Here is a 16,058-nt window from a genome sequence, read left to right on the forward strand (position 1 = left end):
TAAAGCAAAGGGAGTTTTCAGTATTTAGTTATATACAGCCTTAAAAAAATGTTTTATTGGGTTTGGTGGGGATCAGAAGAGAAAACGCTGCTAGGAGAGCTGTGATTACCAATGAACTGGATGTACTTGGCAAAACAGCAGGCAATTAATATAAGAGTTAAGTAATTTGATAGAAGACAGATGCATCTGGCTTTATTACAGAAAAACGGCATGAAACTTAGTATGTTCTGAAAGAATTTCGTTTTTTTCCAAGCAACTTACCTCATACTGATCGCCCGGACAAAGCCTGGCAAAACCAGCCAATCCTGAGACAGGAGGCAAAGGAGTTGGAAAGTTTGTTATTGAAATCCAACAAAAACATAGATTTTACTCTTTTTTTGTGCAGAAGTCCTGTACCTTTCATTTTGATATGAAACTCCCCCAATAGATTCTCCAGCTCACCCTCAAAAGTGCACATGTTCTGAAAAGAAGGGAACACATAATAATACAAATTGCAGCTGAATTGAGAAATTTTATTAGCCATACATTTCTCTTGTACTATTCTTCCTAAAAAGTAATCTGTATTATTGTTATTATTAAATATATATATATATAAAAGTATATTAAATATTTATTACTTAAAAAAAAATGTGTACATTTGTTCTCCAAATTAATGTAGAAAGGCGGTTTATTTTAAATTTAAAGGAGAACTCCGGTCAATTTTAACATTGAGCTCATTTTTTTGTACATTTAGAGTGCTGTCAATACAGAGAACAACGACAAAAATCGGTGTTGCCTACACCTTTTATGCACAGAAAATGTGAGTGATTCCTTCTGAGTGAACACGAGTGGATCTGACTGCAGTAGATGTAAAAGATATTAATAAAAATGATGTTATTTAAGCCAGCGCAAATACCTGTTTACATCCTGTTTTTCGGTTGAAGTCCAAAGTAGTCGATTGCCGAGTTCACGTGCATAGGTTTAGTTACCTATGATTACGCGCGTGAACTCGGCAATCGACTACTTTGGACTTCAACCGAAAAACAGGATGTAAACAGGTATTTGCGCTGGCTTAAATAACATCATTTTTATTAATATCTTTTACATCTACTGCAGTCAGATCCACTCGTGTTCACTCAGAAGGAATCAGTCACATTTTCTGTGCAGTTGTAATGACACATCAAGGATGTTAAGAGCCTAAAAGCAGGTTTAGTACTTGCCCTATTGAAGTCAACAGGGTGCAAATTTTAAAAATAGAATAACTCGGTGTAGGCAACACCGATTTTTGTCGTTGTTCTCTGTATTGACAGCACTCTAAATGTACAAAAAAATGAGCTCAATGTTAAAATTGACCGGAGTTCTCCTTTAAGTTTAATGGTATCTTTTTAAGTACTATCAATGAAGGACAGTCTCATAGATAACAATACTGCTACTGATGCCTCTATTAAATCTTTTGTTTCTTTTTTCTGAAAGTCTCTCTGAAAGGTAGTGTCTATAATTAGCATTCCCTTTAAAGCACCGCCACTACATATACACATCTCATAAATACTCAGATAATTTTTGACTGTTGCATCATGACTTTTTTCGATACAAGTTTTGCTTTTCTAAGAAGCTGTCAAAAATAGTTAAACTTCTGTGTCCTCATATTTGTCGCTGAAAATGTCCTCTCAGCGACAAATATGATTGAGATCAGATAAACCGAAAACCAATTATATGGGTCAATTAGTCGACTGGTCATTCAGACAACCCACAGACTAGTCTATTTAAAATATATACTGTGCGAAAATGCTAAAAATGGCCAAATAGTTAGAGAAACAAGCAAACATTTATAATGTACCTCTGTATATTCTTTGTATCTGCGGTTGACCTCCGCCAGGCTCTCGCGTGTGCCTTTAGTTGAGGGTGAAGCAGTGAAGGCCTGTTTCATCTTACTGGCGCCATCACGCAACCTTCTCTGAATACAAAAGCCCTCGTACAGCTCATCGATCTGTAAAAACACACCAACACCATTAGTGCACAGAATTATATTACACAAAAGCAGCCTGCACACACTCGCGCATGGCAACCCTCACTAAGGATAGCGTAAACACTAGCTTTGATGTCTAAATCGCTAGCATACATCATTACAGAACCCCGGGGAGCCCATTCAGCATAGAAACGTGGCTATTACAATATACTGTAACGTTCTGTTAGCACAATGGAGCGGCGTACTGTACGGAGTGATGAAAAATGAATTTGGGCACTTCAAAAGCAAACACCAAATGATGCGGCTCAGCGGCCCTCGGGACAATGGTAATGCCATACTTCTGTGACAGACGAGCAGCTCGGAGCCACGGCCTTTATCATGGAAATGCACATTTAGCACATTCACAACTCAGTGAACACTGGCCGGCTCAAATTAGCTATGCTAATCCTAAAAACGCTGAAGAGCGAGTGATTGAGGGGGATGGAGAGAGAGCGAGAGGGGCAAATAAGAGTGAGGAGATGGACCGCAAGTGACAGAAACTAGTGAGCCGGAAGGGGCAGCAGGAACAGGGAATGATGCGGGAGTCGGCAGGAAGAGGGATGGACACTTCACTTCACTTCAATATCTTTACAGTCACTTGATACATTTAATATATCCTTGTGGAATGAAAGAATTAATTTTACACACACATATTCGTACTGCCCCCAAGGGTAGTGATTAAAGTAAAGTCAATTATACTTTTTTTGATGGCAGCTGCCGCTTATAGAAATATTATTGTGAGTTCATAAAGTGCAGGGGAAATTGTTTTATTATTTAATTATTGCTTAATTGCATTGAGTTCCAGTACATTTTGATGCAGTTTCAGTAAATATAGAATACAGAATGTGTTTCTGTGGTAATGAGAAGAGAACATTCATTACCACACTCGCTTCACACACACACTATATATAAACATACACACAATATCTGTTGCTGGGTTGCAGCATTCTTCACTAACTGAAAAACTGGCATACAAAAAACTACAACAAACAATTTAATGTGCTAAACAATTTGCTAATCTGTTTCAATTAAAAACAGGAGTCATTGGTCTGAATCATGGACTGAACCATTCTGACATCTCACTGAATCGGCTCGGAGTCGTCGCTCGCTCACTAAAAGACACATTATTATTGATGTCTGATTAAAACACAAGCAGAGAACAGTTACTGTTACTAAGAACAATGTTTAAAATATGTACTTTGTAAGATTAGTGAAACTTAAATTAGTTTATAAAAAGTAAAGTGAGCAGTGTAGCAGAATAGAGTTTCAGAGCGCTGTTATATTTTTATCAAAAACAATTATATGTTGGAAAAAATAGAATTGGTTAAGTTTAGCAAGATGTTGGGACCGGTTTCTGTGGCCCCCCACTGGGAAAACCCTACTGAGCTCCGCTCTGTGAGGAAATCCGTATGAAGATTCCCTCCATAACGTACAGATTATCCTCTTATAGGAAAAAACAAAACATGTCAAGACACTAAATCAAAAGGAAATATTCAAACACGTGCAGGGAAGGGACATGAAATATTGATGCAGGGCTTTTTGATGTCTCTCATTAGAGTGAGAGGGTGAGAAACGGGACAATCTAACCCAATTTGTGTATGTGGATGGGAAATATTAACGGTGTATGATGGATGTGTATGTGTGTGGTATGATGTGTGGGGGTTGTTCATGATAAACTACATACATTAGACAAACAGTTAGCTGTGTGCAAGTGGGGGTAGAGTGTCTGGACGGTGGTCCTGTGGGTTTAATTACACTAGGAGGAAAGACCCCACCCAAGTCTGGAGAACTGTACCATGTGCCATAATCCCGCTGTAACACACACACACACACACACACACGCCTACCATCACCAGTCACAGCCATGCTGTGGCACACAGCTGCCTGTCTATTTGGCTCCATAAAATACCCTTGTCTGACTCCTCTCATCTGCCATACCAGCAAAGCAACATGGAAAATGAATCACCATAACCGCCCCCAGCCCGATCCGTTCTGTCTGACGGGTATGGTCTGATGGGTGAATTTTTATGAGCTGCATTTTGAAAATGGAAAAACAGTTTTCCTTAACTCGAGCTATCAACCCAGTGTCTAATGAAAGCAGGGACTTTGAAGCTCTGACAAAAACATACAGCACCATAAAAGTAACATAAAATAGTCCATACAACTCATTTTACACATTGTGGCAGGATTAAAACCCCAATCTTAGAATTTTTTGTGCCCTGATGGTGCTAGATTTAAGGTTTCCTGAAGCTATACGAAATCTTTCTCGGAGAAACCCAAAATTTAAAGGGATAGTTCACCCAAAAATTAAAATTCTATCTTCATTTGCTCCACCCTCATGTCATTCCAAAACCATAAGACTAGTTTTCCTCTTTGAAAAACAAATGAAGATATTTTTAATGAAGCCTGAGATTTTTGTCCCTCCATTGAAAGTCCATTCCACCAAAACTTTCATGCTTCAAAAGTTAATAAAGGCATCTTAAAAGTAATCCATTTCAATCCGGAACAGATTTAATTTAGCCTTTTAATCACATACTTTTATTCACGCACATACATAAAGCACACCAAACATGGTAAATGGAAGATCAAAGTGTATAGTGTCGCTAACAACCCAAGGTATGTAATACTGTATTATATGTGTGTATATTATATTATATTATATGAGTGTATATATTGTGTATATTTTATTCACAATATACACACACACAATATAATATACATACATATAATACAGTATTACATACCTTGGGTTGCTAGCGACACTATAGCATAATACTATATATTATATATTGGGTCACTAAAGACCCAAATATGTAATAATGATTGGCTTAACATTCATGCATTTAATGTTTAAAAACCTTAATCTGGTTTTGGAGTGACGTGTGTGAGTAAATGAGCACAGAATTTTAATTTTTGGGTGAACCTACCCTTTAAGTCATTATTCACTAAAAAAAAAATCTCCTTATCAAATCTTGACCTCTTGAACAACAAATGTGACAACATACAAGCAAGAGCCAATCATTAAGGTCATAATGATATTTGAAGACATTTGAAGAATGGTATTTTAATGATATTTGAAGATGCCGTGTGAATATCCGAACACAAATGAGATTTGAGAGCTCATGTGTTGTGTGATCCACAGGACACTCACTCCAATGTAATCCGACCAATCCTCAACAGCTTTCCAAATTTACCAAAGGCATCTGTGGAATGGGTCTAAACAAGAGTGACTCGTGACTAACAGGATGGTGTGCCGCTCAGGTTAGCTGTTGGTTGTTTAGCTTTGTGTTTGTTTAATAAGGACAAAGCAGAAAAGAAGCACTGAGCCAAAACAATCATCTGATACTCTGCCAGATTGATATTGTCTGATTTAAATATTCATATCCACTTAATGACCGCTTTCTATCTCATTTGCTGTGCCCACAGCATTTGTTCTCACAGACAGCACCCGTAGCGACACAGACAGACAGCTCTGCTGTGACTACTTCATCTGAGCACGTGTCTGAACAGTGCCCAAGATACAGTGGCCTCAAAACCTATTTGGACACCACACTTAAAAATGTATGAATTTCATGATATAGATAGGTCAGTGACAAATACCACGGTAAAGAAAAGGAATCTTTGGGCAACATGTGCCAAGTTTGTAGGAATTTACTCTTTGTATTCAGGTTGGTTTTCATAAGTTATTTCTTTTATTCAATTTTTATTATACAATTTTCAATAAAAGTTAAAATTGTATATCTCGAAAATAACGTGATGTAACCATTAAATTAAAAGAATATAAAAAAAAGTTATAATATATTTTCCTTATATTTAAAAAAAAAAAAAAGTTTGTACCTGCAGATAATCTAACATTAATGAAATAAAAGGCCATGTGTAAAAGTGTACTTAAGTGTAAAAGTACATGTTTGACTGTTTTTTTACACCCTTAAGTACACTTTTAAAAAGTGCACTTTGTAATAATGTCAGACTAAAAGTTCAAAATGATCATTGTTTTAACAATCTTTTGTCATGCTCTAAAGAAATACACTTATTTTGTTAACTAACATACTAAAACTTACTTTTAGATAACCATAAATGCGTATCACATACGGCAGCACACATAATCATAACCATATTTCAAAGACAATAGAAGTGATTGTGAAATGACAAATAAATATTTACTTAAGTCCTGTCAACTAATTGCATTTAGTTTAGTTAGTTAACTAGTTAGTTAACTAATTACATCAGTTTATAATACATAATAATTGAATTGCAATGAACATGAAACACTGAAAACATTACATTGTTTTTTTTTTTTAAGTATGCTAAAATGTATTTCTTTTATATAAGAGTACATAGGACCAGTGTTTTGGAAAATGGATGGATTAAAATATAAGTAAGGGTTAATGCCCGACGAGGTGTCCATTGTCAGGTATTAATGGACGACGGCGAGGAGTGAACTGTCCGACGCGCAGCGAAGTCCATTAATACCTGACAATGGACACCTTGAAGGGCATTAACCCGCTTATACCATGGTCATTTGCCAAATAACACATTTTTAAAACATTAGTTTATATTTTAATTAGTTTTACAATCGAAATCTAAAGTTTTTACAAACAATAACTTGGTTTCCCTGGTTAGACGGTTTATTTACTAGGTGTCCTCTATAACTTTTTAATGGACACCCTGCAGCCAATCAGTATCGAGTATTCACCCAGACCATAATATAATATAATATAATATAATATAATATAATATAATATAATATAATATAATATAATATAATATAATATAATATAATATAATATAATATAATATAATATAATATAATATAATATAATATAATAATACAATATAATACAATACAATACAATACAATACAATATAATATAATATAATATAATATAATATAATATAATATAATATAATATAATATAATATAATATAATATAATATAATATAATACAATGTCACTGAATTAGTTGTGTGGTGTGTAGGAGTGTGTTGGCGTATGGAAGATGATGCATCTGGGGCAAACAGAGACACACACCCAGATATGCATTTCTGCAAACAGTCGTTCCCACTGGGAGCGCTTTTGATCTACTTGGGCATGACTTCTTTTTTGGTTGACAGCAGAGGTCCAAGGCGCGACTCAACCCAGTCATGCGTGTGTGTGAGCAGCTGTTTGTCAGCCCTCTGTCCATCGCAAGTGTGGGGTTTCGGATTAGGCCTACTGAGTCAAATAACAAGCCAAGAGAACACAGCTGGTCCACACACCACAAAAACAACAGAAGAAACAAGGCTATGAGCACACTTACAAGGCATTATAATATGCATTACTGTACAAAGAGGAAATGGACGAAGTAGAAAAATCCTCTTAAGTTACTAGCATCTATCAGCTGTGATCAGAGGATTTAGACTGCACTCAGAGGGGATGCCAGCCAGATTAAACAGAGATTAAACCTACAATACATTCACCCACATCAAACATCTTTGGGGTCCAAAGCCAGATCATAAAGCACCTCCAGCACTGATATCTGACTGCAAGCTGAGGCCTTTTGAAACTTCCTGTTGGTGTTGCTTAACTTCCTATGGGCAAGTGGGACGACTACACTTGTTATGATGAGGATGATTTTCAAAAGCACAATCCCTGCTGAGAGTTTGCTTTAAAGGGAAAAATGAAAAGCGTTTACTTACTAAAAATTAACTTCTGTGCTCCAGTATCCTAAAAGACTAACAATATCTGTTGAATGTCAGCACATTTAAACCCTTTCTGAAAAGTTGGGCATCTGAATTCATCCCCCTTAATTCACCACCTCTACAGGCATCAAAGCCCTGCCTCTGTAACAAATCCTCCACCTTCAGCAACAAACATAAACACTATTACTGTCAGACCTTAAATTAATGTGGATAGAAACATGGCCCAGATCATTTGGTCTGAGGAGTATTTGATGAAAAATTTTCAATGAGAAAATTTTCAATGAGTTCATAATGAAATCTCTTAATTCTGATAGCATGAATCTTGATGTAAGGGAAAGTTTGATTCCATTCTGTGAAAAAAATAAAATAAAGTAAAGTAAAGTAAAGTAAAGTAAAGTAAAGTAAAATAAAATAAAATAAAAGTATAGTGTTCAACAGTTATTTTGCATCATGTTATGTTGTCATTAATACGTAATGCTATCACCAACGTTGGGAAAAATACATGCTTGAACATTTTCAAATAAAGTCACGTGTAAGTGCATAGCTGATTTACACTTTATTAAATTAAACAAAAATAATAGTAATAATATTAATAATTATAAGGGTGTTTATTTTCATCAGTACATCATTTCATCAGTCTATCGTTTGACTCTTGTGAAGATTCAGTCCAATTTGGTGAACTGGTTAAACCAGTTCACTAAAGAGAATCAGATTAAAAGAATGATTTGTTTACGAGCCGGGCATCTCTAGTACTTTGGCAAATGTTAGAACAGAGCATGATTTTGTAGATATCTCTTCCGATATGTCTTCTTTCTTGTCAAGACTGATAATGATCAAAGCTATATAAATAGGGCAGCACAGATCCAATCAGATTTGAACAAACTTGAAATCATAAAGAAAAGGCATCTCCCTCTATTTATACTTGCACACACTCATTAACACCCTGGATTGAGCCATCAGAGGTTTGCTCATCACCCAAGGGAATTGCATTGACCTAGATCCAGTGCCAACCATAAACAGCATTAAACACAGAAAAAAAATAATAATAATAAGATTAAATTGTTTCTCTGAGATCTGTGTACGACCACACGGTTCAGAGTGTTCCTGTGAGCTAGCTGAATGCGGGGCTAATTTCAAGTGTGTCGGGCTAATTTGAGCTATGAATTGCTCTTCAACAGCCTCAAAGCTCCCTTCGTCAGGTTGCCATGGCTACTTCAGGACTTGACGTGCTGCTGAGTTGCCAGTCAGCACAGTAGTTTACTGCAGACACCCACCTGTAATGTCACTAAAACACACTGCAAGAGGAAGGGGACACAGCAGGACTCCTGACACTAGAATGCCAAACCAAGGGACTCAAAATGAGCCAAGACATTTATAACACAAAGCACTCCAAAAAAAAAACTGTATTTTCATTTGTTGTACTGACTTCACCTTTTCTAATATATAAAATAGGCACATACATATATATATAAAAAAAAAAAATTGTGAACTTCACCTTACTCATGTGGAACTCCAGTCGTCGTATGTATCGCTCTATGGTCTTGATTTGCTGGGAAGCAAGGAAATAAAATGACAAAATCAGAAAGTTATTCACTGAAAAAGAATTGCAAAAGATTTCACAGTGAGCAATCTAAGTTCAGAGTTCAACTGACACCTTAGGCGATTAGAGTGTCGCAATAACGAATCACTGCTGCAGGAATGCAGCACATCATTTATGTAAAGCTGCTTATTTTTCCTGCAGCATGTTTCTAACTTCTTGTAACGTTTTAAAAAGGTTAACACAGGTCAACTTCGACAGGTTAAGAAGCATTAGTGTGTTTAAGGACCCTACCTTGTCCAGATCATACAGCACACCCTGAGGAAGAAAAAAAAGATATGTATCAGTGGAAATGCTAGAAAAATCAACCTATTATAACAATAAAAAAAAAAAATTATATATATATATATATATATATATATATGAAGGTCACCAGGGATTTCTTGCTGGTTTTGCTAGAAAAGTAGTCTTTAAACTAAAAAAATATGCTACACTGCAATTAATGACTTCTTACTAAGCTTTCAATTTCTTTTTTTAAAATTTTTTTCACTTGTTTTTCATTTGTTTATACTAAAAAGAAAAAAAATCTGCCAATGCAGTAAGCCAAAATATCTCATATTAAAAATATATTCTCTGAAAACAAGTCTTAACATCTTATGCAGTGTTGCTTATTTAAATGATTTCTATATATGTTTAATACATCATTTTATTATAATATACATGTTTCTGAAAGAAGTCATTCGTACTATATATTTTTGAGGAAACCATAAACCATATAACATTTTAGGATAGTCGCCTATTGAAATCAATAGATTAGCAGCACTCTGATGCACTATAAACTATAGTGTGTAGGAAACCTGATGATGTCTCACCAGTCTGGAATTCCTCTTCATGTCTTTCATAAGGGAAGTGAGTTTATCCAGCTCTGTTTGGTGCACCTCTAGATATTCACTGACAGAAAGAGAAAACGACAAATCCTTCAGAACTCTGTAGAACTGCATGACTGCACACAGTACAAAGATTTCATCAAAGCCATTCTGAGCAGCAATGATTCATGCAGTCAATGTGCATACAGTATGACGGTAGACAGCTGAGAGAGAAGATCTACAGTATGTGACAGGACATATGTGAATCAGAGGAGACATCTAAACAGCACTCACTCCAGGCCTTGTTTGAGGGCTCCGTAAACTTCTTCCACTCTTTTGGGCTGAGGCTCTCGTGAGCTGCTGCTGCTGCTGGATTTGTGCCCGGACAGATGGGGCTTCCTGGGCTTTGAGATGGGCTTCTTCTGCACTGCTGAGTTCCCCATGAAGGAGTTACACCTGAGAACACAAACAGATGAGGATGAATCTCAAGGAACCTGTGGAACATGTGGTGGTCATTTTCACCACAAAATCAAAAGAAAGAAATTATATGTTTCTTAAAGTAAATTAAGCCTTATTTTAGGACAATTACAATCAAGGAAAAGTATTCTAGGTTGCCAAGTCTCTGTGTTAGTTGCTAGTCAAGTCAAATTTATTTATATAGCACATCGTTTCAAAAGCAGCTTTACAGAAAGTCATACTAATGACTTTGTGATTTACCATAGAGGTGTTTTAAAGGGGACCTATTATGCCCTTTTTCAAAGTCTTGATTTTCTTTTTGGGGTCTACAAGAAAAGGTTTTCAAACTTGAAAGTTAAAAAAAAAACACATTATTTTTCACACATTTTACATTGTTGCAGCACCTCTCTTCCCAGTATGTCAGTAATGCTGTTTAGTTCCAAAAAAAAAAAAAAAGCAATTTTATATGATTGGTCGGCTTGACCAGTGTGTTGTGATTGGTCAACCATTTCAAGCATGTTTCAGAAATGTCACAGCCTTCACTGTCATTACCGTGAGTTTCAACACACTACTAACACAACTCAATCAGGCCTTGCCTGGATCGGGAACAAAGGCAAACAGGAACTAAACAGGTGTCCTTACCAAAAGGACTTTGTAGGAGGACGTGGAGCTGGAGAGGGATGTGACCAAGAAGGGTCTGACAGAGGAAACTACCATGGATGAGACGACGGAGGGAGGAGCTGACGGAGCGAGGATCCAGATGCTGACCAAGAGCACAGCCAGGATGAAGGACCATGATGGAACCAATGGTGGGAGGATCCAGGGTGGAATCAGATGTCTGACAAGCAGGGGTGGAGCCAGGATAGTTGGAGACCTAGGCGGAGCCGAGGAGACACAGAGACCCGACGGAGCTGAAGGGGTGGAGGGACGAAGCGTAGCTGAAGGCCTGGAAGTCTGTGGCGCAGGCAGAGTGATGACTGACCAAGGGAGCCCGGTGAAGCCGTAAGGACGATTGCCTCAGATGGAACCAAGTGAGGAATGAGCCAAAGCAGAGCCGACTGGTCGACATCCCGAGGCAGAGACAGAAGTTCCTCATGCCAAGGCAGAGCTGGAGACTGGAAGACCCAAGGCAGATCCGAGTTTCTGGTTGGAGCCAACGGAAGAGGAGCTGAGGGACTGAAGGGAACCAGCGGAGACGGGGCCAGAGGACTAGCTTGCTTTGGTAGAGGTGGTGGGAGAGAAAGGCCGGGTGGGATAATTAGAAACCCAAGATACTTGGAGTCTTGAAGCTAGGTGGAACCAACGGCGATAGGAGACTTAGAGGAATAACATCATCTAAATCTATCTAATCAAATTTCCTAGGGCTCCAGGCCGATGTTGAGCTCAGGAGTCAGCTCTGGCGCTGGCATTTCGGGGGGGTTGGCCTCTGTATCTGCGTTAGCTCAGTCATCTTCTCCTTTGGAAGCTTGGTTGGTGGATGGCTGGGCTCTGGATCCGGAGTGGGGCTGGTGATGTCTTCATCATCTGCAGTGCAGACAATGAATGAAGATCCACAATTCACCAGCACCCACTCCACATAGGAACTAAAATTCCTCTGAGGACCGTCCACGGGAGGGCATATTTAAAATAAATAATTTCTTATTTTTTATTCTTTGAGGTGAAACATGATCTGGAAATGTTTTTGTGAGATTCACCCATGCAATATCTTCACTTTAAAAGAGAATCCTAAATCCATGAGCCATCTATATATATTTTTCTTCTGCAGCTCCCTAACGTAAACACCAGTGAGTTTAGTGCAGACTTGGAGTCTGTAGTCTAGTGTTGGAATTTCAGAGCACTTCACACTCATCTGTGCAATATCCTTGCAAATAACCACCCCTTTCTCTTTTCAGAGATTTCAAGGATTCATGTCATAATTTTAGTTAAACCCCAAAATGTTACAAGGATAAAGCTTGTGCTGTACATCTAATGCCACTCTTGCCTCAATGCTTTCTGACATTTAAGACTTCTGTCAAAAGGCAGGGTGCTTATTAGCCTACTTCTGATGTCACAGTAATAATATTCATGTTTCATAATAACACAAAGGCAGTTGGTTGTTCGACATGTCTGAACGTGTCACAGGCACAGACAGTAAAAAAGAGCACTAGAGGTAGTGCTACAGTAAATCTAGGACATTGTGTAGAATGAGCACATGCTGTTGCCTAAGGGGTCACCCAGTCACGATTCACTCCGTCATACTAAGATAAGCCAGCACGCACAGTTAAAATACACTCTTTAATGCGGTTACTGCATCTGTTGTTTCACATCACTGTAATTTGCAGTTCTTTTGCAATTTGTTTTTATAGAGGAAAGTCTGAAAAGTGGTAGCAGAAATCGGTGGAATTAACGATTTAGCAAATATTGGTGTGGTGTTGGGGTGTCCACATACTTTTGGTCATGCTTTATTTATAGCTCTATATAGAAACCCCCGTTAAAAATCAATGCAGAGAGTTAAGAGGTTTTGCCCACTTGTCAGAAAATTTGTTAGGTGCAAATTCTGAGTAAGCACCCAGAAATGGGACATGGTAGGGCTGCACAATATATCGAAATTATCGAAATATCACAAATGTATATAATCGCGATATGCATATCGCAACAGCTTGCAATAACTGGGGTCATGAACAAAAGACAAAGAGAAAATCACTCACTGCTCTTGGCTGATTGACTTTTTTAGCTTTAATAAGAATCAATTTAATTCATAGTGAAGACTAAGCAGTGTTTTATTTTTACATTTGATTATTCAGTTTCTGTTGTTAAATAAACCTAATGTAGGATAACCTGAAAGCCTAAAACCCGTGGTTTACACTGATTTTAAAATAACCCTTCTCCTGCTACAGTAAAACACTGATGTTCACTTTCAGAAGTTGTAGGGATGTTTTGTCACAAAAAGAATGTGAAACATGTAGGTTATCATTTTAAATACACTTTAAAGATAATTTAAGTTTATTTTACACACTTTAAGCATTATCGTATTGCATATCGAATATCGCATTATTTAATGAGTTATCGCATATCGGATTTTTCTTCAATATCGTGCAGCCCTAGCACATGGCATGAATTAAACACTATTACATGATACAATATTTTCACATCCTTTCTCAATCTCTCACCTCTGCCTGCAAATGCTTTAAAATATGTTTAACAGTCCTATGTAAAGTGTTAAAAATACAATTGTTTCTTCTGCAGTGGCAAAACCGATTTTTTATATGCATCCAGTGAATCAAGAAGCTCATCTAGAGAGGGGTGAGTGTTTTAGCTTCTGACAGGGCAGATGACCTCACCGTGAGCGTCTCTCCTGCAGGGTGCTGAAGCCGGCGAATGACTGGCTCCTGATGATGCCATTGGGCCCTCCAGGAGAGTGAGTGCCAGCAGCCATGATGTCTGGAGAGCGGGAGGACACTCCTGCAAGGGGACAGAGGGAAGAGAGAAGTCAGTGGTAAAGATGGGGGAAGGGTTGTGTGTCTAGGATGATGCCGTTAATATGATAAATATTTAGTTATACGCAGAGTTATGCTTCAACTAAGTTCAATGGTTCAATGCAAAAATAATTAGTAGAGCATAAATTGTAACTTAGTGCCCCTTTAAGTCACAACTATAGGCTTAGTTTTAACTTGCACATAGCTGGTGCAACAGGACTGACTTAGATCTTATTTTTTGAAAGATACTGGCTCTCTAATAAAAACAAATCCTGACAACCTTGTCTGCAAATTAATGTACAATAAGCCAGCTAAAAATCACACAGGAAAGCAAGCAATGAGTCATTTAATCTCCAGTGTATATGGTTACCAAAAATAGCACTGCAGGGTGAGAAGACCCCATACGGTGCACATTCAGAGGTTTTTATAAACCGCTCGAAGCCACCTGAGCCCACCGCAGATGAAGACAGAAAAAGCACTTACAAACAGGAGGTGGTCTAATGGAACCCTGAAAGACCAACGCCATCACTCATTTCTATCAAATGCAATGATCCAGAGAGGGTGTAGAAATCTCCCGCCTACAAAAAAGCCTTCATGATCATCTCTGATCTCCTTATAGCTCATCTCCAACCTCCCATATTTCATCAGAGCAAAGTGGGATGATGACAGCAGTGGCAAACTCCCGATTTGAGGGTAATGAGGCTATGAGATCTGCGATCATTGATAAGAAAGGACTCATTTTTGACCCTAAATTAGCAAGCAACCATCATAACCCTGCCGGGGCACTGACATCTACACCAAAACAGAGGGAAAAATCTGGGTTTTGAGGCTGAGATTCTCTCCATAGTTGAGGTTACATACTGTGTCCAGGGGCCGTGTGTAGGAGGTAATTATACACCTGTGGGTTTTATGCTCAGTGCAATAGATACACCATTGCTTAGATGGAGCTACACAAAAGCAATACGGCTCTGAGATAGATGTTGTTTTGCACGGGAAATACAAAAGAGTCTTGTATAACGTGTACCAGGCTATTTATAGGCACTGTAGAACATGAACTTATGTACCGTGCATTGTGATCATGACAAAACAAACAGATAATTCACATAAAAGGCAGAAATAATAAAAAGAATACACAGTAGCTTATGATTTTTGCTGCCTAAAATAACACATCCAATCAGAGAAAAGCAATGCTCTACAGAATGGGGATACATTTCCATACTTCTCAAAATGTGTTCCTCCTCAAAAAGTAATATCAAATAAAATAAATATATATATATTTTAATTAATATAATTGATTTATTTAATTTTGAATTGAATATTAACGGTGTAACACAACTTGAGAAAAACTTTGGCAAATTTGACCCTATTCCTGGATTATTTCAATCACTTTTGGCATGTCATATGATTTATTTCAACTTAATAATTCATGCATCAAGGTGTTCATGTTGATGAATCAAAATGCAAAATGAACACAACCTATTTAACCAATTGCTTATTTCAACAAACAAAGGTTCCACTTCAGTTTCAAAAACACAAAGCGACACTGTGCCACCCAGTGCATGCTGGGATTGTTCCACTCATTCTATTCAGGCCTGGCCGTCTCGGTTCACAGGCACTTGTGAAGCGCTGTTGATGTTGGCTACGTCATCCCCGTCCCTTCGGGCACGACTGCTCATAAGTATTCGGAGTACAGCTGCCTGGCACCCAATTCTGAACTCCTCACTGTGAGAGACGGATGATGAGGACAAAAGAACCGAGGAGGGGGGGTTTTTATTAATTTGTCACCTCCAGCAGGGACCATGTTTATCTGGCCCGTTGAGAGTGTGAGGGGGTCTTAAAGCTGGGCAGGAGAAGTACCGAATGAAAAGTGATAAACTGGTCCCTCGTTCCCTCCAAAAATCCCACATTATAAATTCTGACTAGTGTTTTTTTGTTATTTTAAACATAAATCTAAAAAAAATCTCTCTCTCACTCTCTCTCTCTCTCTCTCTCTCTCTCTCTCTCTCTCTCTCTCTCTCTCTCTCTCTCTCTCTCCTCTCTCTCTCTCTCTCTCTCTCTCTCTCTCTCTCTCTCTCTCT

General features: G+C 37.9%; 1 protein-coding gene across 1 annotated transcript in view; it reads right to left on the bottom strand.

The window, feature by feature from the left end:
* The window catches only part of ripor2 (RHO family interacting cell polarization regulator 2), a 65,884-nt gene that overhangs the window by 28,584 nt on the left and 21,242 nt on the right, over positions 1-16,058 (bottom strand). The window contains exons 2-9 of the mRNA XM_081376549.1: positions 13,846-13,966; positions 10,364-10,525; positions 10,076-10,154; positions 9,498-9,521; positions 9,162-9,215; positions 1,817-1,966; positions 397-460; positions 262-305 (exon numbers count right to left, since the gene is read on the bottom strand). Of these exons, the coding sequence (XP_081232675.1) occupies positions 262-305; positions 397-460; positions 1,817-1,966; positions 9,162-9,215; positions 9,498-9,521; positions 10,076-10,154; positions 10,364-10,525; positions 13,846-13,966 (698 nt within the window). The remainder of the gene's footprint in view (positions 1-261; positions 306-396; positions 461-1,816; positions 1,967-9,161; positions 9,216-9,497; positions 9,522-10,075; positions 10,155-10,363; positions 10,526-13,845; positions 13,967-16,058) is intronic.

This window comes from Scardinius erythrophthalmus (genome assembly GCF_964197995.2).
Source record: "Scardinius erythrophthalmus genome assembly, chromosome: 10".
In the NCBI taxonomy this organism is placed as follows: domain Eukaryota; kingdom Metazoa; phylum Chordata; class Actinopteri; order Cypriniformes; family Leuciscidae; genus Scardinius; species Scardinius erythrophthalmus.